Source organism: Pelodiscus sinensis, chromosome 2 (assembly GCF_052426305.1).
Source record: "Pelodiscus sinensis isolate ZL-2025 chromosome 2, ASM5242630v1, whole genome shotgun sequence".
NCBI lineage: Eukaryota > Metazoa > Chordata > Testudines > Trionychidae > Pelodiscus > Pelodiscus sinensis.
In genome coordinates, this window is record NC_143053.1 from 2972619 (window position 1) to 2992805 (window position 20187).

The following is a 20187-nucleotide window of genomic DNA, read 5'->3' on the forward strand; positions in this document are numbered from 1 at the left end:
CCTGCCCCCCAGTGGGGCCTCCTGAGACGAGCCCACCCCCCAGATGTGACGGGCCACATCCCGGAGTAGAAATGCCCCTGGGGCGTGTAGCTCTGCAGCCTGCCCCCTGCCCGCTCCTGGATGGATTCAGGACCCCCTGTGTGTCCTAGGCCCTGTACCGCCTGCAGCTAGCGGGGATTCTCCTGGAGCTCCAGTGGCCGGAGCCCGTCACAAGCATGGCAGCCCCCGACTAGATACAGGGGCCTCCAAGCTCTCCTCCGGCTGGGGGGACCCCTCCCCCTTTCCTGGAGGCGGGTGACAAGCGGGGGGAGGGGCCGGGGGCTCGCTGCCATGGAGCCAAGCGGGCTCGCGTGTGTCTCTTTCACTCTCCTCCCCGGCCCGGCCTGTCTCCTCCCCCCGCCCCCCCCCTGCCCCTTCTGCCCCGCTCTTAAAGAGCCGCGGCGCCGGCCGGCTCGCTGCAGCGCTGCACCCGGTAGGAGTCGCCCCGCGGGGCGGAGGGGCCGGGGAGGGGGAAAAGGGGGGGCAGGGAGCGAGGCGGGGGAGGGGCAGGGGGAGGGGAGCCAGACCCCGATCCCGTCCCCTGGTCAGGTTCAGGTCAGTTTCTTCCCCGCGCCCCGCGCCCCGCGCCCCGCGCCCCGGCTCTCAGCTCCCCGCGCCCCGCGCCCCGGCTCTCAGCTCCCCGCGCCCCGGCTCTCAGCTCCCCGCGCCCCGCGCCCCGGCTCTCAGCTCCCCGCGCCCCGGCTCTCAGCGCCCCGCGCCCCGCGCCCCGGCTCTCAGCTCCCTCTCGCCCCGCAGAGCCGGCGGGATGGCGGAGAACGGGCTGCGGGGCAAGGTGCTGACCCGGGACTCCATGAACCCCTGCGTGAAGCGGGTGGAGTACGCGGTGCGGGGCCCCATCCTGGCCCGCGCCCTGGAGCTGGAGGAGGAGCTGAGGCAGGTAAGGGCCGAGCCGCGCCGGGGGGCACCGGGCCGGCCCCTCGGGGCAGGGACCCGCCGCGGCTTGGGCAGCGCCGGGCGCGTCCTGGGCCCTGGGGCGCTGCTGGAATAACAGGGTCGTGAGATCCCCTCGGCGGGCACCGGCACCGCAGCGGGCAGGTCTGGCAGCAGCGCCCCCCTGTCCCTCTGGCCCCCCAGTGCATGGGCACCCTGTCCCTGTGCCCCCCGTCCCCTGTGCCCCCCAGTGCATGGGCACCCTGTCCCTGTGCCCCCCGTCCCCTGTGCCCCCCAGTGCATGGGCACCCTGTCCCTGTGCCCCCCGTCCCCTGTGCCCCCCAGTGCATGGGCACCCTGTCCCTCTGCCCCCCGTCCCCTGTGCCCCCCAGTGCATGGGCACCCTGTCCCTGTGCCCCCCGTCCCCTGTGCCCCCCAGTGCATGGGCACCCTGTCCCTCTGCCCCCCTGTCCCCTGTGCCCCCCAGTGCATGGGCACCCTGTCCCTCTGCCCCCCTGTCCCCTGTGCCCCCCAGTGCATGGGCACCCTGTCCCTCTGCCCCCCTGTCCCCTGTGCCCCCCAGTGCATGGGCACCCTGTCCCTCTGCCCCCCTGTCCCCTGTGCCCCCCAGTGCATGGGCACCCTGTCCCTCTGCCCCCCTGTCCCCTGTGCTCCCCAGTGCATGGGCACCCTGTCCCTCTGCCCCCCTGTCCCCTGTGCCCCCCAGTGCATGGGCACCCTGTCCCTCTGCCCCCCTGTCCCTGTGCCCCCCAGTGCATGGGCACCCTGTCCCTGTGCCCCCGTCTCTATGCCCCCCAGTGCATGGGCACCCTGTCCCTGTGCCCTCCGTCCCCTGTGCCCCCCGTCCCCTGTGCCCCCCAGTGCATGGGCACCCCGTCCCTCTGCCCCCCCAGTGCATGGGCACCCTGTCCCTCTGGCCCCCCGTCCCTCTGGCCCCCCAGTGCATGGGCACCCTGTCCCTGTGCCCCCCATCCCCTGTGCCCCCCAGTGCATGGGCACCCTGTCCCTCTGGCCCCCCAGTGCATGGGCACCCTGTCCCTCTGGCCCCCCGTCCCTCTGGCCCCCCAGTGCATGGGCACCCTGTCCCTCTGGCCCCCCGTCCCTCTGGCCCCCCAGTGCATGGGCACCCTGTCCCTCTGCCCCCCTGTCCCCTGTGCTCCCCAGTGCATGGGCACCCTGTCCCTGTGCCCCCCGTCCCCTGTGCCCCCCAGTGCATGGGCACCCTGTCCCTCTGGCCCCCCAGTGCATGGGCACCCTGTCCCTCTGGCCCCCCACAGCTTCCCTCTGTGCCCCCCCTACCCTCTGTGCCCCCCTGTCCCTGTGCCCCCCAGTGCATGGGCACCCTGTCCCTGTGCCCCCCCATCCCCTGTGCCCCCCGTCCCCTGTGCCCCCCAGTGCATGGGCTCCCTGTCCCTGTGCCCTCTGTCCCCTGTGCCCCCCGTCCCCTGTGCCCCCCAGTGCATGGGCACCCCGTCCCTCTGCCCCCCCCAGTGCATGGGCATCCTGTCCCTGTGCCCCCCCGTCCCTGTGCCCCTCAGTGCATGGGCACCCTGTCCCTGTGCCCCCCGGTCCCTGTGGCCCCCCCATGCATGGGCACCCTGTCCCTGTGCCCCCCCCAGTGCATGGGCACCCTGTCCCTGTGCCCCCCCCAGTGCATGGGCACCCTGCCCCCTGTGTCCCAAGTGCATGGGAATTCTGCCACCCAGTGCAGTGTCATCCCCCCCTCCTGGGTCCAATCCTGAACCTGTCAACCCCCAGCTCCTCTTGAAGCGTCTCTGGGGTCCGGGCCCTGGGGTCGGCTGAGAACAGCATCAGGCGCCTGGGGCACTGGCCCCGTCCCGTCCCTGGTGCAGTGTGTAACCGGCTGAGGGCAGGAGGGCACCCGCTGTCATTGCTCCCCTGAGAATTTGCACCAGGAAGTACAAGGTCCTGAGCAAACATCTGGGAGCAGCCTGGGACAGGAATGACGGGGGCGGGGGAACGTCCCGGAGCCCTGTGCAGCCCGTCAGTGCACCTGAAATGCAGCCGCTTCTGGGGGCAAGGGGCAGCGTGCGGGAGGCCGGGCCGCAGCAGGAAGGGGAGAGGAGTGTCCTTGAGGCGCAGCGGAGGGAGGACAGGAGAGGCGAGCGACTCCTAAGTTCAGCTTTGCTAGGGCTGCTGCCTGGAAACCCCCGCTCCTGGGGCAACAGGGCCAGGCAGGAGCACAAGGGTCACGGCTGGCTCCTCCCGACCGCTAGTCCTGCAGTGGGGCACTAGATCCTGTAGGGGGCCCTTCTGAGCCCCTCTGACTCCTGCAGCACAGCGCCCCCTGGTGCCACACTGGAGAGCACTGGCTGCCAGGGGAGAGCGCCCCCTACTGAGCCCATGCCCCATGCCCTGCAGCGCCCCCTGGTGCCACACTGGAGAGCACTGGCTGCCAGGGGAGAGCGCCCCCTACTGAGCCCATGCCCCATGCCCTGCAGCGCCCCCTGGCACAGGGCTGGGGGCTGACGAGCCGCGTGTAACCCCTCTGCCCCGGCTGAGACAACCACGCCCAAGTGAATCTGTGGGCACGGAGGGCCCCCGGGATCCCTGAGCCGCATGCAGCAAGAGCTGGCTCTGGATTCGAACCCTCTTGCTCCGAAGAACTGGGCCCTGCTACTTAGCTAGAGGAGAATCTCCTTGAGCTGGGAGCAGTGCGGGGCCTAGGACACACAGCTGGGCAGTGCTGTGGCCATGCAGGGGAGGGCAGTGGGTGTAGGGCGTGTGACTGTCCCCTGCCCGGTGCCTGCTGCGTGTTGCCCGGGAGCAGAGGCTGTGCCCGCCCTCGCGGCAGTGGCATGGTGCCACCTGGCCTGTCTCACTGCCGGCCTCCCATCAACCACCATAAGCGTCCCCAGCGCGGCCCCCAGCCCTGGCCTGGCCTGGGTCCAGCTGGCTCGGCTTGCACCACGGCCCATCCCGGGCCCCCGTCCCAGGCCCATGTCTGCACACACAGGCCTGCCCAGGCATCCCTGAGGGCCCCAGCCGGCCCCATCCCAGCCTGACCATGGGGGCACCGGGCCCTGGGAGGGGCAGGGCAGAGGGCAGCATAGAAGGGGCGAGGCCTGCCCCATGGCAGGCGAATTGGGGTGTGGGGGGAGGGGGAGGCATAGGCTAGGGCCAGGTCTGCTCTGGGCCAGGGCTCCGGGGAAGGGGGAAGGGAGCTGCTTGGCCCTGGGCTGCGCTGGCAGGTCTCTGGTGGGACTGGCCAGCCCCATCCCTCCCTGGTCCGGGCGGCCTGGCTGGTGTCCCTTGGAGAGGCCGCCAACGCCCGGGCTGAAGGAGCTGGGGCTGGGGCTGGCTCGGCTGCGGCTCCGTCAGCTCCAGGGCAGGGTCGCAGCCTCGGCTCAGACACCCAGAGGGCGGCACGATGGGCCCAAGTGAGCCAAGGCCAGAGCCATTGGCTGGCCTGCGCGCAGGTGGCACATGCGTGTGAGTATCATTACCAGGGGTTCTCGCACATGCATGTCGGCACACAGCCATGCACACGCATGAGGCCTGGTCGGTCTCCTCCCGCCGGGGGCAGGGTTCTCGCACACGCGTGTCAGCACACAGCTGTGAACACGCATGAGGCCTGGTCGGTCTCCTCCTGCCGGGGGCAGGGGTCTCACACACGCGTGTTGGCCCACAGCCGTGCACACGCATGAGGCCTGGTCAGGTTCCTCCCTTCAGGGGCAGGGGTCTCGCACACGTGTGTTGGCACACAGCCATGCACACGCATGAGGCCTGGTTGGTCTCCTCCCACCGGGGCAGGGTTCTTGCACACGCGTGTCGGTCCACAGCATGAGGCCTGGTCGGTCTCCTCCCACCGGGGCAGGGGTCTGTGCGGGGGCACTGGGCCGGGAGCTGCCGGGTCTGGGCTGCGTGTCCCTCGCTGCGGGTTCCCCGCGGGTCAGGGCAGGGTGGGCAGGCGGAACGGGGCGAAGTCCCGGGGGCGGGCGGGTGGGCGGTGGCTGCCTGCGTCACTGCACTTTCCCCAGCTGATCCCGGAGCAGAGGGCAGCGTCCCAGGCTCGCCCTGACGCAGGACGTCTCGCCTCCGAGACGCGCCAGCCGGAGGGCACTGACCGCGCTGCCTGCATGCCTGTGGCGGCCTGGGCGGGCAGCCAGGCCGGTGCCGCCCAGCCCCACCCACAGGGGGCGCTGTGGGGCGCGGGGGCAGGAGCCTGGCTGGCAGGGGCCCAGCACGAGGGCAGCTCCGGGGCGGGGGTGCCGGTGGCAGGCCTCTCGAGGGCGGCAGGAAACAGCCGGCCCAGAGCCTCGCTCAGAGCCCGTCACTGGGTGCTGCTGGCTGGGCGGGGTGAGCTCGGCCCTGCACTACGGCCCTTCTGGGGTACCAAGGCCCCAGGGGGCGCCGGGCTGCCAGGAGGGGGGATCAGTAGGGGGCGCCAGGGGGTGCTGTGCTGCACGGTGGGGGAAGTACGGGGCGCTAGGGGGCGCTGGGCTCCTAGGGGAATCAGTAGGGGGCGCCAGGGGGCGCTGGGCTGCAGGGTGGGGGCAGTAGAGGGCACCAGGGGGCGCTGGGCTGCAGGGTGGGGGCAGTAGTTGGCACAGGGGGCGCTGTGCTGCTGGGGGGCAGTAGGGGGCACCGGGGGCGCTGGGCTGCTGGGGGGCAGTAGGGGACACCGGGGGCGCTGGGCTGCTGGGGGGCAGTAGGGGGCGCCAGGGGGCGCTGGGCTGCAGGGTGGGGGCAGTAGAGGGCACCAGGGGGCGCTGGGCTGCAGGGTGGGGGCAGTAGGGGGCACCAGGGGGCGCTGTGCTGCTGGGGGGCAGTAGGGGGCGCCAGGGGGCGCTGGGCTGCAGGGTGGGGGCAGTAGGGGGCACAGGGGGCGCTGTGCTGCTGGGGGGCAGTAGGGGGCACCAGGGGGCGCTGTGCTGCTGGGGGGCAGTAGGGGGCACCAGGGGGCACTGGGCTGCAGGGTGGGGGCAGTAGGGGGCACAGGGGGCGCTGTGCTGCTGGGGGGCAGTAGGGGGCACCAGGGGGCGCTGTGCTGCTGGGGGGCAGTAGGGGGCACCAGGGGGCACTGGGCTGCAGGGTGGGGGCAGTAGGGGGCACAGGGGGCGCTGTGCTGCTGGGGGGCAGTAGGGGGCGCCAGGGGGCGCTGTGCTGCTGGGGGGCAGTAGGGGGCACCGGGGGCGCTGTGCTGCTGGGGGGCAGTAGGGGGCGCCAGGGGGCGCTGTGCTGCCAGGCAGGGGCGATGGGGCAGGACCGGTGCTTGCCCCGCTGGGCACAGGCTGGGCGTTGCAGGTGGCGGGTGCCGCTTTCCTGGGGGGCTCCGTCATCCCGCCCCCTCCTCCCGCAGGGCGTGAAGAAGCCTTTCACTGAGGTGATCAAAGCCAACATCGGCGATGCCCACGCCATGGGCCAGCGCCCCGTCACCTTCCTGCGCCAGGTACCTCGCCCCCCCATCTGGGTGCGGGCATCAGGTTTTGGGGGGGCCCCTGCAGCCCTGGGGAGCTGGGAGGAGCCTGTCTGGGGGCGGGTGATACGGCCCAGCCGTGCGGCCAGCGTCCCACTGCCCTTGGGTGGGGACACTGAGGCACGGGGCAGAAGGGACGTGTCTGAGCTTGGCGCTGGCAGAGGGGTTTGCTCGACGGCCTTAGCTGAGCACCAGCTGGCGCTTTGCCCCCGCTCTAGCGGGTCCTGCTCTGAGGTCCCAGGTCCGTGCTGGCCCCACCCGTCCCTGCTCTGACCATTGGCCGGCGCTGCTTATGCAGGGGCAGTGCCCAGACAATGGGGGGTGGGGCGAAGGGCTCAGGAACCTGCGGAACTCCCCGCTTCAGGAGCCGGCTGCTGAGATGGCCGAGAGCTCAAGGCCCACCCCCCTCACACAGAGGCGGGGGGCTGCTGTTGGGCCCCAAGTTCCCTGGGAGGCAGGGAGGGCTCCCGGGGGTGGGGGCGCCGACGCGGGGCCAGGGTGGCGTGTGGAGCAAGCGAGGTTTGTGCCCCACAGGTCAGTGCCCTCTGCCTCTACCCCGAGCTGCTGAACGACCCGCTCTTCCCCGCCGACGCCAGGCAGCGAGCGCACAGACTGCTGGCAGGGTGCGGGGGGCAGAGTGCCGGTGAGTGTCCCCCTGGCACCCAGCCCGCTCTGGGAAGCCACCCTCCTGCCCCCGGCCCCCCTCCCCAGCCCGCTGCCCCTAGCCCCCCTCCCCAGCCCGCTGCCCCCGGGAACCCACCCTCCTGCCCCCGGCCCCCCTCCCCAGCCCGCTGCCCCCGGGAACCCACCCTCCTGCCCCGGCCCCCCTCCCCAGCCCGCTGTCCCTGGGAACCCACCCTCCTGCCCCCGGCCCCCCTCCCCAGCCCGCTGCCCCTGGGAACCCACCCTCCTGCCCCCGGGCCCCCTCCCCAGCCCGCTGCCCCCGGGAACTCACCCTCCTGCCCCGGCCCCCTCCCCAGCCCGCTGCCCCTGGGAGCCCACCCTCCTGCCCCCAGCCCCCCTCCCCAGCCCGCTGCCCCTGGGAACCCACCCTCCTGCCCCCGGCCCCCCTCCCCAGCCCGCTGCCCCCAGCCCCCCTCCCCAGCCCGCTGCCCCCGGGAACTCACCCTCCTGCCCCGGCCCCCTCCCCAGCCCGCTGCCCCTGGGAACCCACCCTCCTGCCCCCGGCCCCCCTCCCCAGCCCGCTGCCCCCGGGAACTCACCCTCCTGCCCCGGCCCCCCTCCCCAGCCCGCTGCCCCTGGGAACCCACCCTCCTGCCCCCAGCCCCCCTCCCCAACCCGCTGCCCCCGGGAACCCACCCTCCTGCCCCCGGCCCCCCTCCCCAGCCCGCTGCCCCCAGCCCCCCTCCCCAGCCCGCTGCCCCTGGGAACCCACCCTCCTGCCCCCGGCCCCCCTCCCCAGCCCGCTGCCCCCAGCCCCCCTCCCCAGCCCGCTGCCCCCGGGAACCCACCCTCCTGCCCCCAGCCCCCCTCCCCAGCCCGCTGCCCCCGGGAACCCACCCTCCTGCCCCCGGCCCCCTCCCCAGCCCGCTGCCCCCGGGAACCCACCCTCCTGCCCCCGGACCCCCTCCCCCGCCCGCTGCCCCTGGGAACCCACCCTCCTGCCCCCGGACCCCCTCCCCCGCCCGCTGCCCCCGGGAACCCACCCTCCTGCCCCGGCCCCCCTCCCCAGCCCGCTGCCCCCGGGAACTCACCCTCCTGCCCCGGCCCCCCTCCCCAGCCCGCTGCCCCCGGGAACTCACCCTCCTGCCCCGGCCCCCTCCCCAGCCCGCTGCCCCCGGGAACCCACCCTCCTGCCCCCTGCCCCCTCCCCAGCCCGCTGCCCCCGGGAACCCACCCTCCTGCCCCCGGCCCCCCTCCCCAGCCCGCTGCCCCTGGGAACCCACCCTCCTGCCCCGGCCCCCCTCCCCAGCCCGCTGCCCCCGGGAACCCACCCTCCTGCCCCCGGCCCCCTCCCCAGCCCGCTGCCCCCGGGAACCCACCCTCCTGCCCCCAGCCCCCTCCCCAGCCCGCTGCCCCCGGGAACCCACCCTCCTGCCCCCGGCCCCCCTCCCCAGCCCGCTGCCCCCGGGAACCCACCCTCCTGCCCCCAGCCCCCTCCCCAGCCCGCTGCCCCCGGGAACCCACCCTCCTGCCCCCAGCCCCCTCCCCAGCCCGCTGCCCCTGGGAACCCACCCTCCTGCCCCGGCCCCCCTCCCCAGCCCGCTGCCCCCGGGAACCCACCCTCCTGCCCCCGGCCCCCCTCCCCAGCCCGCTGCCCCCGGGAACCCACCCTCCTGCCCCTGGCCCCCCTCCCCAGCCCGCTGCCCCCGGGAACCCACCCTCCTGCCCCTGGCCCCCCCTCCCCAGCCCGCTGCCCCCGGGAACCCACCCTCCTGCCCCTGGCCCCCCTCCCCAGCCCGCTGCCCCTGGGAGCCCACCCTCCTGCCCCCGGCCCCCTCCCCAGCCCGCTGCCCCTGGGAGCCCACCCTCCTGCCCCCGGCCCCCCTCCCCAGCCCGCTGCCCCTGGGAGCCCACCCTCCTGCCCCGGCCCCCCTCCCCAGCCCGCTGCCCCCGGCCCCCCTCCCCAGCCCGCTGCCCCCAGCCCCCCTCCCCAGCCCGCTGCCCCCGGGAACTCACCCTCCTGCCCCCGGCCCCCTCCCCCGCCCGCTCCCCCTGGGAGCCCACCCTCCTGCCCCCGGCCCCCTCCCCCGCCCCGCTCCCCCTGGGAACCCACCCTCCTGCCCCCGGCCCCCTCCCCCGCCCGCTCCCCCTGGGAACCCACCCTCCTGCCCCCGGCACCCTCCCCAGCCTGCTGCCCCCGGGAACCCACCCTCCTGCCCCCGGCCCCCTCCCCAGCCCGCTGCCCCTGGGAACCCACCCTCCTGCCCCCGGCCCCCCTCCCCAGCCCGCTGCCCCTGGGAGCCCACCCTCCTGCCCCTGGCCCCCCTCCCCAGCCCGCTGCCCCCGGGAACCCACCCTCCTGCCCCCGGCCCCCCTCCCCAGCCTGCTGCCCCTGGGAACCCACCCTCCTGCCCCCGGCCCCCCTCCCCAGCCCGCTGCCCCCGGGAACCCACCCTCCTGCCCCCGGCCCCCCTCCCCAGCCCGCTGCCCCTGGGAACCCACCCTCCTGCCCCCGGCCCCCCTCCCCAGCCCGCTGCCCCCAGGAACCCACCCTCCTGCCCCCGGCCCCCCTCCCCAGCCCGCTGCCCCCGGGAACCCACCCTCCTGCCCCCGGCCCCCTCCCCAGCCCGCTGCCCCCGGGAACCCACCCTCCTGCCCCCGGCCCCCTCCCCAGCCCGCTGCCCCCGGGAACCCACCCTCCTGCCCCCGGCCCCCTCCCCAGCCCGCTGCCCCCCGGGAAGCCACCCTCCTGCCCCCGGCCCCCTCCCCAGCCCGCTGCCCCTGGGAACCCACCCTCCTGCCCCCGGCCCCCTCCCCAGCCCGCTGCCCCTGGGAGCCCACCCTCCTGCCCCCGGCCCCCCTCCCCAGCCCGCTGCCCCCGGGAACCCACCCTCCTGCCCCCGGCCCCCCTCCCCAGCCCGCTGCCCCCGGGAACCCACCCTCCTGCCCCCGGCCCCCCTCCCCAGCCCGCTGCCCCTGGGAGCCCACCCTCCTGCCCCCGGCCCCCCTCCCCAGCCCGCTGCCCCTGGGAGCCCACCCTCCTGCCCCGGCCCCCCTCCCCAGCCCGCTGCCCCCGGCCCCCCTCCCCAGCCCGCTGCCCCCAGCCCCCCTCCCCAGCCCGCTGCCCCCGGGAACTCACCCTCCTGCCCCCGGCCCCCTCCCCCGCCCGCTCCCCCTGGGAGCCCACCCTCCTGCCCCCGGCCCCCTCCCCCGCCCGCTCCCCCTGGGAACCCACCCTCCTGCCCCCGGCCCCCTCCCCCGCCCGCTCCCCCTGGGAACCCACCCTCCTGCCCCCGGCACCCTCCCCAGCCTGCTGCCCCCGGGAACCCACCCTCCTGCCCCCGGCCCCCTCCCCAGCCCGCTGCCCCTGGGAACCCACCCTCCTGCCCCCGGCCCCCCTCCCCAGCCCGCTGCCCCTGGGAGCCCACCCTCCTGCCCCTGGCCCCCCTCCCCAGCCCGCTGCCCCCGGGAACCCACCCTCCTGCCCCCGGCCCCCCTCCCCAGCCTGCTGCCCCTGGGAACCCACCCTCCTGCCCCCGGCCTCCCTCCCCAGCCCGCTGCCCCCGGGAGCCCACCCTCCTGCCCCCGGCCCCCCTCCCCAGCCCGCTGCCCCCGGGAACCCACCCTCCTGCCCCCGGCCCCCCTCCCCAGCCCGCTGCCCCTGGGAGCCCACCCTCCTGCCCCCGGCCCCCCTCCCCAGCCCGCTGCCCCTGGGAGCCCACCCTCCTGCCCCCGGCCCCCCTCCCCAGCCTGCTGCCCCCGGGAACTCACCCTCCTGCCCCTGGCCCCCCTCCCCAGCCCGCTGCCCCCGGGAACCCACCCTCCTGCCCCCGGCCCCCCCTCCCCAGCCCGCTGCCCCCGGGAACCCACCCTCCTGCCCCCGGCCCCCTCCCCAGCCCGCTGCCCCCGGGAACCCACCCTCCTGCCCCCGGCCCCCTCCCCAGCCCGCTGCCCCCGGGAACCCACCCTCCTGCCCCCGGCCCCCTCCCCAGCCCACTGCCCCCCTGGAACCCACCCTGCTGCCCCCGGCCCCCTCCCCAGCCCGCTGCCCCCGGGAACCCACCCTCCTGCCCCCGGCCCCCCTCCCCAGCCCACTGCCCCTGGGAACCCACCCTCCTGCCCCCGGCCCCCTCCCCAGCCCACTGCCCCTGGGAACCCACCCTCCTGCCCCCGGCCCCCTCCCCAGCCCGCTGCCCCTGGGAGCCCACCCTCCTGCCCCTGGCCCCCCTCCCCAGCCCGCTGCCCCCAGGAACCCACCCTCCTGCCCCCGGCCCCCCTCCCCAGCCCGCTGCCCCCGGGAACCCACCCTCCTGCCCCCGGCCCCCTCCCCAGCCCACTGCCCCCGGGAACCCACCCTCCTGCCCCCGGCCCCCTCCCCAGCCCGCTGCCCCCCTGGAACCCACCCTGCTGTCCCAGCCCCCCTGCCTGCTACCCTGGCCCTGCAGCCCCGTGTGCTGCCCCCCCCCCCCCCCGCCCAGCTTGGTGCCTGGCTCCCCCTCTGGGGCTCTGGGGAGGGGGTTGGCGCTCAGGCAGGGTGCCTGGGTCGCCCTGCGGGGGGGGGGGGGAAGCTGACAGCGCTGGCCCCCCTGGCGGCCCAGAGTCACTGCAGCCCCCGGCCCAGCCCCCGGCCCAGCCCCCGGCCCAGCTCGCTCTGTCTCCCGCCAGGGGCCTACACGGCCAGCCCCGGCATCGAGCTCATCCGCCAGGACGTGGCGCGTTACATCGAGCGGCGGGACGGGGGCGTCCCCGCCAACCCGGACAACATCTACCTGTCCACGGGGGCCAGTGACGCCATCATGGTACGGCCCCCCCCCAGCAACCGGCGCCCCAAGGGGTACCAGTGAGCTGGGCGGGGGGGGCCCAGGGCTGTGGGGGGCAGGGCTGTGGGGGGGGGGGGAGTCCAGGGCTGTGGGGGGCAGGGCTGGCCTGGCAGGGGCTGGTGCCAGGGCTGAGGGGCACCGGCAGGGCTGTGGGGGGGGGCAGGGCTGTGGGGGGGGGGGAGTCCAGGGCTGTGGGGGGCAGGGCTGGCCTGGCAGGGGCTGGTGCCAGGGCTGAGGGGCACCGGCAGGGCTGTGGGGGGGGGGCAGGGCTGTGGGGGGCAGGGCTGGCCTGGCAGGGGCTGGTGCCAGGGCTGAGGGGCACCGGCAGGGCTGGCCTGGCAGGGGCTGGTGCCAGGGCTGAGGGGCACCGGCAGGGCTGTGGGGGGGGGGCAGGGCTGTGGGGGGCAGGGCTGGCCTGGCAGGGGCTGGTGCCAGGGCTGAGGGGCACCGGCAGGGCTGTGGGGGGGGGCAGGGCTGTGGGGGGCAGGGCTGGCCTGGCAGGGGCTGGTGCCAGGGCTGAGGGGCACCGGCAGGGCTGTGGGGGGCAGGGCTGGCCTGGCAGGGGCTGGTGCCAGGGCTGAGGGGCACCGGCAGAGCAGGCCGAGGACTGTTCCCACGGGGATCCTTATTCCCCGGGCCCCGAGCTCTCGGTGCCCCCGGCCCCGGGAATCACTGGCCTCTCGCCTGCTGCCAACTGGCCGATGCCCGGAGCCCCTCTGCCCCTCCCCCTCCCCCTGCTCTGGGGCCCGGGCTGCCCGGCTGGCAGCGCTCTCAGCGCACCCCTGTGGGCTGGGACCCGGCTCCCAGGCCAGCGTTGCCTGGCGCTCGGCCAGCCTCACAAAGGGCCCTTTGTGCTGGGCCTGGCACAGGGCTGGCAGCCCTCTGGGAACGCACAGGCTGGCACGGCGCGGGGGGGCAGCGAGGGGGGATGGGGCAGAGGGGCGCCGGTGTCCCCGGGGGATGCTCCAGGGGTGTGCGGAGGGGCCCAGCGCGTCCTGCCCCTGCCCACCCCGCCTGTCTCACCAGACCCTGCTGAAGATGCTGGTGTCGGGCGAGGGCCGGTGGCGGACGGGCGTGCTGATCCCCATCCCCCAGTACCCGCTCTACTCGGCCGCCCTGGCCGAGCTGGACGCCGTGCAGGTCAACTACTACCTGGAGGAGGAGCGGTGCTGGGCGCTGGACTGCGGGGAGCTGCGGCGGGCGCTGCGCCAGGCCCGGGAGCACTGCCAGCCCCGCGTGCTCTGCATCATCAACCCCGGGAACCCCACCGGTACCACGCGGCATCCAGGGCAGGCGGGCGGGGGCCACGGGGCCGCTTCCCTCTGGGGGCGCCAGCTCCTAGTCCTCCGCAGGGCTGGGGGGGGGGGAGTCCCTCAGGGACCCCGAAGGGTAAGGAGGCGGCAGGGCCCGTCGCAGGGAGCAGGGCCCAGACCCCGTCGCTGCCCCCCAGGCCGGCCCAGACTCACCCCCACGCGCGGCAGCACCTCCCAGCCCTGCCTCTGTTCCCTTTTCCGGGCAAGAGGGGTCCCCTGGTCGCCCCACTCCTGGGCACGGGTCAGAGAAAGCATCAGCCATTGGGGCCACGGGGGGATTAGCCCCGTCCAGGACGGTGCTGGTGCAGTGCCAGGGGAAACTGAGGCACGCACATGGGATTACCACAGTAGAAGTCACACAGCACATGACCAAGTGAACAGAGCAAATTCGACCCCCCCCCGGCTTCGTCACAAGGGGGCAGGCTGGGGGGGATGGGGCGGGGCGGCTGAGGGGCAGGTGGCGCTGGCTGGGGCAGGGTGGCCCACAGCTCTGATGGGCCTGTCCCACGCCCACAGGCCAGGTCCAGAGCCGCCAATGCATCGAGGACGTCATCAAGTTTGCGTGGGAGGAGCAACTCTTCCTGATGGCCGACGAGGTGAGGGCCAGAGCCGGCTCCTGGCCCCTGCTGCCTGCCCCACGGCCGGGCTGCCCCTGGGGGAGGGGTGAGCTTCTCTCCAGGGCAGCCAGCCTTGCCCCCCCGCCAGTGGCGCTGCCCGCGCCCAGGGGTGCCAGCGGGTCCCCGTGGCTGGTGGCCCTGGCGTGGCCCGTAGGGGTGGCCGTGTCCCTGGGGGGTTCCAGCATCTCCCGACAGCGTCCTAATGCAGGCTCCAGGGGCTCCCAGGCGAGGCCGGGGGGTGGCCGCCTGGCCCGTGGGCTCAGCCGTGGGCCCGGCGGGCGCCCTGACCCCCTCGCCCCGCCCCAGGTCTATCAGGACAACGTCTACGCCGAGGGCTCCGCGTTCCACTCCTTCAAGAAGGTCCTTTCGGAGCTGGGCCCCCCGTACTCCAGCGAGGTGGAGCTGGCCTCCTTCCACTCCATCTCCAAGGGCTTCATGGGCGAGTGAGTGAGCCGCCCCCCACGGCCTTCCCGGGCGCCCCCAGAGGCTGCCCCACTCCAGCCGCAGCGGGCAGGAGGCCGGGGGTCGCCCGTCTGCCCCATGGCCGCGCCGTGACCCCAAGGCCGGCCAGGGCGGGGAACAGGCAGCCCCCCGAGGCAGCTGCTCCGGCCCGGCCCAGGACCCTCTGTGCACCCCGGCCTCCCCTGGAGCTGAGCCCAGCTGCGCTGCTCACAGACCCCCCCGGCCTCCATGGCGTGGGGCTCCCACAAGCGAGGCAGCCCAACAGCCCCAGTCCCAGAGACCTCCCCCGCAGGGGGGCAGGGAGACACAGACCCCAGAGCACCGGGGCCAAGGCTGGGAATCACAGGGTGCTTATGGGGACAGGAGCCAGGCCCCACCCCGGGGGTCCCATAGGGAGGGGGAGCCAAGCCCTGTCCCCGGGGGGGGTCGCAGAGAAAGGGGGAGCTAGGCCCCTCCCCCAGGCATCCCCTAGGGAACGGAAACGAGGCCTCCCCCCCCCCAGGGGTCCCTAGGGAAGGAGAACAAGGCCCCGCCCCCAGGGGAGCCAGGCCCCGCCCCCAAGGACCACTCTGGAAGGAGAACAAGGCCCCGCCCCCAGGGGAGCCAGGCCCCACCCCCAAGGACCACTCTGGAAGGAGAACAAGGCCCCGCCCCCAGGGGAGCCAGGCCCCGCCCCCAAGGACCACTCTGGAAGGAGAACAAGGCCCCGCCCCCAGGGGAGCCAGGCCCCGCCCCCAAGGACCACTCTGGAAGGAGAACAAGGCCCCGCCCCCAGGGGAGCCAGGCCCCGCCCCCCGCGGGAGCCGCCTCTATCTCCCCCTGTGCCCCAGGTGCGGGTTCCGCGGGGGGTACATGGAGGTGGTGAACATGGACCCGGCGGTGCAGCAGCAGCTCTCCAAGCTGGTGTCGGTGCGGCTGTGCCCCCCCGTGCCCGGGCAGGTGCTGCTGGACGTCGTCGTGAACCCGCCCGCGCCGGGCGAGCCCTCCTACCACAGCTTCAGCCAGGCAAGTGGGGGGGGGGGGGCGTGGTCCTGATCCCGGCCACCAGCCCCACCCCTCCCCCACACCAGCCCCATGGGCATCTCCCCCCGCGCCCGCCTGCTGCCCCCGCACTGGCCCCCCCAGCCCTATGGGCATCTCCCCCCGCACCGGCCCCCCCCAGCCCTAAGGGCATCTCCCCCCACGCCCACCTGATGCCCCCGCACCGGCCCCCCCAGCCCTAAGGGCATCTCCCCCCGCGCCCACCTGCTGCCCCCGCACTGGCCCCCCCAGCCCTAAGGGCATCTCCCCCCACGCCCACCTGATGCCCCCGCACCGGCCCCCCCAGCCCTATGGGCATCTCCCCCCGCGCCCACCTGCTGCCCCCGCACCGGCCCCCCCAGCCCTATGGGCATCTCCCCCCGTGCCCGCCTGCTGCCCCCGCACTGGCCCCCCCAGCCCCATGGGCATCTCCCCCCGCACCGGCCCCCCCAGCCCTATGGGCATCTCCCCCCACGCCCGCCTGCTGCCCCTGCACTGGCCCCCCCAGCCCCACGGGCATCTCCCCCGCGCCCACCTGCTGCCCCCGCACTGGCCCCCCCAGCCCTATGGGCATCTCCCCCCGTGCCCACCTGCTGCCCCCGCACTGGCCCCCCCAGCCCCATGGGCATCTCCCCCCGCACCCACCTGCTGCCCCCGCACTGGCCCCCCCAGCCCTATGGGCATCTCCCCCCGCACCCACCTGCTGCCCCCGCACTGGCCCCCCCAGCCCCACGGGCATCTCCCCCGCGCCCACCTGCTGCCCCCGCACTGGCCCCCCCAGCCCCACGGGCATCTCCCCCCGCACTGGCCCCCCCCCAGCCCTATGGGCATCTCCCCCCGCACTGTTCCCCCCAGCCCCATGGGCATCTCCCCCCACGCCCACCTGCTGCCCCCGCACCATGGAAGACCCTGTGCCCCCCTCCATCTCCCTATGGCCCTGACACCTGCCCCCAGGCCCTGCTATACCCGGTGCCTGTCCCCGGCCTGCACCCCTCAGTCTGTGGGTGTCTCCCTCGGGCGCTCCCAGGAGAGACAGGCGATCCTGAGTGACCTGGCCCACAAAGCCCGGCTGACCCAGGAGATCTTCAGCCAGGTGCCCGGGATCCGCTGTAACCCCGTGCAGGGCGCCATGTACGCCTTCCCCAGGATCCAGCTCCCAGCCAGAGCTGTGCTGGAGGCCCAGGTGAGAGCCGGGCACGGGGCAGCTGGGGTGGGGGCGGAGAGCAGGGCCGGGGAGGGCTGGGCACGGGGAGCAGGGCCGGGGAGGGCCAGGCACGGGGCAGCCTGGGGTGGGGGCGGGGAGCAGGGCCGGGGAGGGCCGGGCACAGGGCAGCCTGGGGTGGGGGCGGGGAGCAGGGCCGGGGAGGGCCGGGCACAGGGCAGCCTGGGGTGGGGGCGGGGAGCAGGGCCGGGGAGGGCCGGGCACGGGGCAGCCTGGGGTGGGGGCGGGGAGCAGGTCTGGGGAGGGCCGGGCACGGGGCAGCCTGGGGTGGGGGCGGGGAGCAGGTCTGGGGAGGGCCGGGCACAGGGCAGCCGGGGGTGGGGGCGGGGAGCAGGGCCGGGGAGGGCCGGGCACGGGGCAGCCTGGGGTGGGGGCGGGGAGCAGGGCCGGGGAGGGCCGGGCACAGGGCAGCCTGGGGTGGGGGCGGGGAGCAGGGCCGGGGAGGGCCGGGCACGGGGCAGCCTGGGGTGGGGGCGGGGAGCAGGTCTGGGGAGGGCCGGGCACAGGGCAGCCGGGGGTGGGGGCGGGGAGCAGGGCCGGGGAGGGCCGGGCACGGGGCAGCCTGGGGTGGGGGCGGGGAGCAGGTCTGGGGAGGGCCGGGCACGGGGCAGCCTGGGGTGGGGGCGGGGAGCAGGTCTGGGGAGGGCCGGGCACAGGGCAGCCGGGGGTGGGGGCGGGGAGCAGGGCCGGGGAGGGCCGGGCACGGGGCAGCCTGGGGTGGGGGTGGGGAGCAGGTCCGGGGAGGGCCGGGCACGGGGCAGCCTGGGGTGGGGGCGGGGAGCAGGTCTGGGGAGGGCCGGGCACGGGGCAGCCGGGGGTGGGGGCGGGGAGCAGGGCCGGGGAGGGCCGGCCACGGGGCAGCCTGGGGTGGGGTGAGGGTGGGGAGCCGGGCACACAGTGGGCATCTCTCCTCCCGTCCCCTGAACCCAGCTCTTGCTGCCCCCAGGCCCGGGGCCTTGCCCCAGACATGTTCTTCTGCCTCCAGCTGCTGGAGGAGACGGGCATCTGCGTGGTGCCAGGCAGCGGGTTCGGGCAGCGAGAGGGCACCTATCACTTCAGGTGAGGGCTCCGACTGCGCTCCAGGCACCCGCCAGCCAGCACCCCCACCCGGCAGCGTGCCCCCCCACTCCTGACAGCCACCCCCCTGCCCAGCCCTCTGCCCCTCAAACCCCCACCCCACGTGCCCACCACGTGCCCCACAACCCTGCCCCTTGGCAGCCCTTCCCCTTTCTCTTGTGCCCAGCTCTGCTGGGGGGGGGCGGCTCCATGGGCCCCTGGCACTGGGGCTTGGGCACTGGCCGGCTGGGCTCCGCCGGGTGCCCAGGCTGAGGGTCTCTCTCTGCCCGCAGAATGACCATCCTCCCACCGGCGGAGAAGCTGCAGATCCTGCTGAAGAAGCTCAGCCAATTTTATGTCAAATTCACCCAGGAATATTCCTAATGTGCTGCCAGGGCACCTGCCAGCCCTGCCCTGCCCGTCCAGCCCTGCCCGCCCGCCCTGCCCATCCAGCCCTGCCCGTCCACCAGTGCCCACCGGTGCCTCCACCGGCTCCACCCCCCTCCAGTGCCTTTGGGCCGGTGCCAGGTGCCCGCCAGCTCCCACATAGGAGCCGTCTGTGACGCCGTGGGCTGTGATACGCTCTGGTCGGGCAGGCTGGGCGCTCCCTGCTCGCTAGACTTGGGCTGTGGGTGACCCCAACGGCCTGCGTCTGGGAGCACTGCCCAGCGGGCCCAGGTTTCCTGGGGCTTAATCCCTGACCTTGTAGTCACTAGGGGCAGGAGCTAGGGTGTCCCCACGCCGAGGCGCTCTCTTTACACCGCTGGCCTTCTTGGCCCAGTGATCACTTCATACGGTTCAAAGCAAATACAATTTATTAAACACCAACTGATTAAAGAGAATAGAATAAGAAACAATGAGGATGGTTAAATGGGAACACCCAGCCCTGCTCTGCAGCACGGGGACATCAAACCAGCAGCCTGCAGAGTGTAAGGACAGTCCAGTCTCTTCCTTAGAGGCCCCGCAGAGGCCTTGGATGTGCTGCGGGGGGGCTGCAGGCTGGACACGCCGGCTCTGGCAGTGACCACACAGCCTCACGCTCTAAGTGGCCAGACCCCTCTCCCAGGCCAGAGCCTCTCCCCGCACTTCGCAGTTCCCAGCTGCTCACCACACCCAGCTGCAGGGCGCTGCTTGGCCAGTTCCAGCTCCTTGCGTTGCTTCTCTGCTCCTTTCGGCTCTCTGAGCACGGCCAGTCTGCTGCCCAACACAGGGTCTGCGCTCCTTGAGCCGTGTGTGTCAGGCTCATGGACCCTTCCCCTTCTGAAGCTGGGAGCTGGCAAACCAAAAAACTCCCACAGAGTTTTAGTGAGGGGTAACAGTCCCCTGACACTGGGGTTACCCAGCCAATGCTCAAACCGCTGAGCTAGCCCTCAGGCAGGAGCCTCAGAGGAGGGCAGGCGGGGTGGCCTGCCCTGAACCACGTGGGTGCCCTTGGGCATCTGCCCCACTCTGGGGTTCTTCCCAGGCACTGTTTACATGCTGAGGGGTAGCACCGAGCCCCAGGAGGGCACAGCGCGAGCCGGGGACAGGACCCACCTGCCATGGGGAGCAGAGAGCCCCGGGGGGGCACAGCGTGAGCCGGGGGCAGGACCCACCTGCCATGGGGAGCAGAGAGCCCCGGGGGGGCACAGCGTGAGCCGGGGGCAGGACCCACCTGCCATGGGGAGCAGAGAGCCCCGGGGGGGCACAGCGTGAGCCGGGGACAGGACCCACCTGCCATGGGGAGCAGAGAGCCCCGGGGGGGCACAGCGTGAGCCGGGGGCAGGACCCACCTGCCATGGGGAGCAGAGAGCCCCGGGGGGGCACAGCGCGAGCCGGGGACAGGACCCACCTGCCATGGGGAGCAGAGAGCCCCGGGGGGGCACAGCGTGAGCCGGGGACAGGACCCACCTGCCATGGGGAGCAGAGAGCCCCGGGGGGGCACAGCGTGAGCCGGGGGCAGGACCCACCTGCCATGGGGAGCAGAGAGCCCCAGGGGGGCACAGCGTGAGCCGGGGGCAGGACCCACCTGCCATGGGGAGCAGAGAGCCCCAGGAGGGCACAGCGTGAGCCGGGGACAGGACCCACCTGCCATGGGGAGCAGAGAGCCCCGGGGGGGGCACAGCATGAGCTGGGACAGGACCCACCTGCCACGGGGAGCAGAGAGCCCCGGGGGGGCACAGCATGAGCTGGGGGCAGGACCCACCTGCCATGGGGAGCAGAGAGCCCCGGGGGGGCACAGCGTGAGCCGGGGACAGGACCCACCTGCCATGGGGAGCAGAGAGCCCCGGGGGGGCACAGCATGAGCTGGGGGCAGGACCCACCTGCCATGGGGAGCAGAGAGCCCCGGGGGGGCACAGCATGAGCCGGGGACAGGACCCACCTGCCATGGGGAGCAGAGAGCCCCGGGGGGGGCACAGCATGAGCCGGGGACAGGACCCACCTGCCATGGGGAGCAGAGAGCCCCGGGGGGGCACAGCATGAGCCGGGGACAGGACCCACCTGCCATGGGGAGCAGAGAGCCCCGGGGGGGCACAGCGTGAGCCGGGGGCAGGACCCACCTGCCATGGGGAGCAGAGAGCCCCGGGGGGGCTCCGCATGAGCCGGGGGCAGGACCCACCTGCCATGGGGAGCAGAGAGCCCGGGGGGGGGGCACAGTGTGAGCCGGGGGCAGGACCCACCT

The 20187-nt window shown here is 75.0% G+C and overlaps 1 protein-coding gene across 3 annotated transcripts; it reads left to right on the forward strand.

The window, feature by feature from the left end:
- The first annotated feature begins 368 nt into the window (after nt 1-368).
- On the forward strand, nt 369-18372 carry GPT (glutamic--pyruvic transaminase). 3 transcript variants are annotated; one of them, XM_089776120.1, is made up of 12 exons: nt 369-473; nt 795-937; nt 6275-6364; nt 6926-7034; nt 11681-11814; nt 12862-13105; nt 13665-13744; nt 14072-14208; nt 15058-15232; nt 16275-16430; nt 17416-17528; nt 17819-18372. In XM_089776120.1, exons 2-12 carry the CDS (start codon nt 806-808, stop codon nt 17907-17909), a joined length of 1461 nt encoding a protein of 486 aa, XP_089632246.1. In that variant the 5' UTR covers nt 369-473; nt 795-805; the 3' UTR covers nt 17910-18372. The 3 variants fall into 3 exon arrangements, with proteins under 3 accessions (XP_089632246.1, XP_089632247.1, XP_075776056.2); XM_089776121.1 differs by lacking the exon at nt 369-473 and having other exon boundaries at nt 801-933; XM_075919941.2 differs by lacking the exons at nt 369-473; nt 795-937 and adding an exon at nt 5249-5271.
- Nucleotides 18373-20187: the final 1815 nt, after the last annotated feature.

What these genes read in the sequence shown, in the direction of transcription:
- GPT (XM_089776120.1), top strand. Translation starts at nt 806, where the DNA reads ATGGCGGAGAACGGGCTGCGGGGCAAGGTGCTGACCCGGGACTCCATG. An exon ending in GTGCGGGGGGCAGAGTGCCG is followed by an intron (nt 7,035 to 11,680) that starts GTGAGTGTCCCC and finishes GTCTCCCGCCAG; the next exon opens with GGGCCTACACGGCCAGCCCC. An exon ending in GGGCCAGTGACGCCATCATG is followed by an intron (nt 11,815 to 12,861) that starts GTACGGCCCCCC and finishes CTGTCTCACCAG; the next exon opens with ACCCTGCTGAAGATGCTGGT.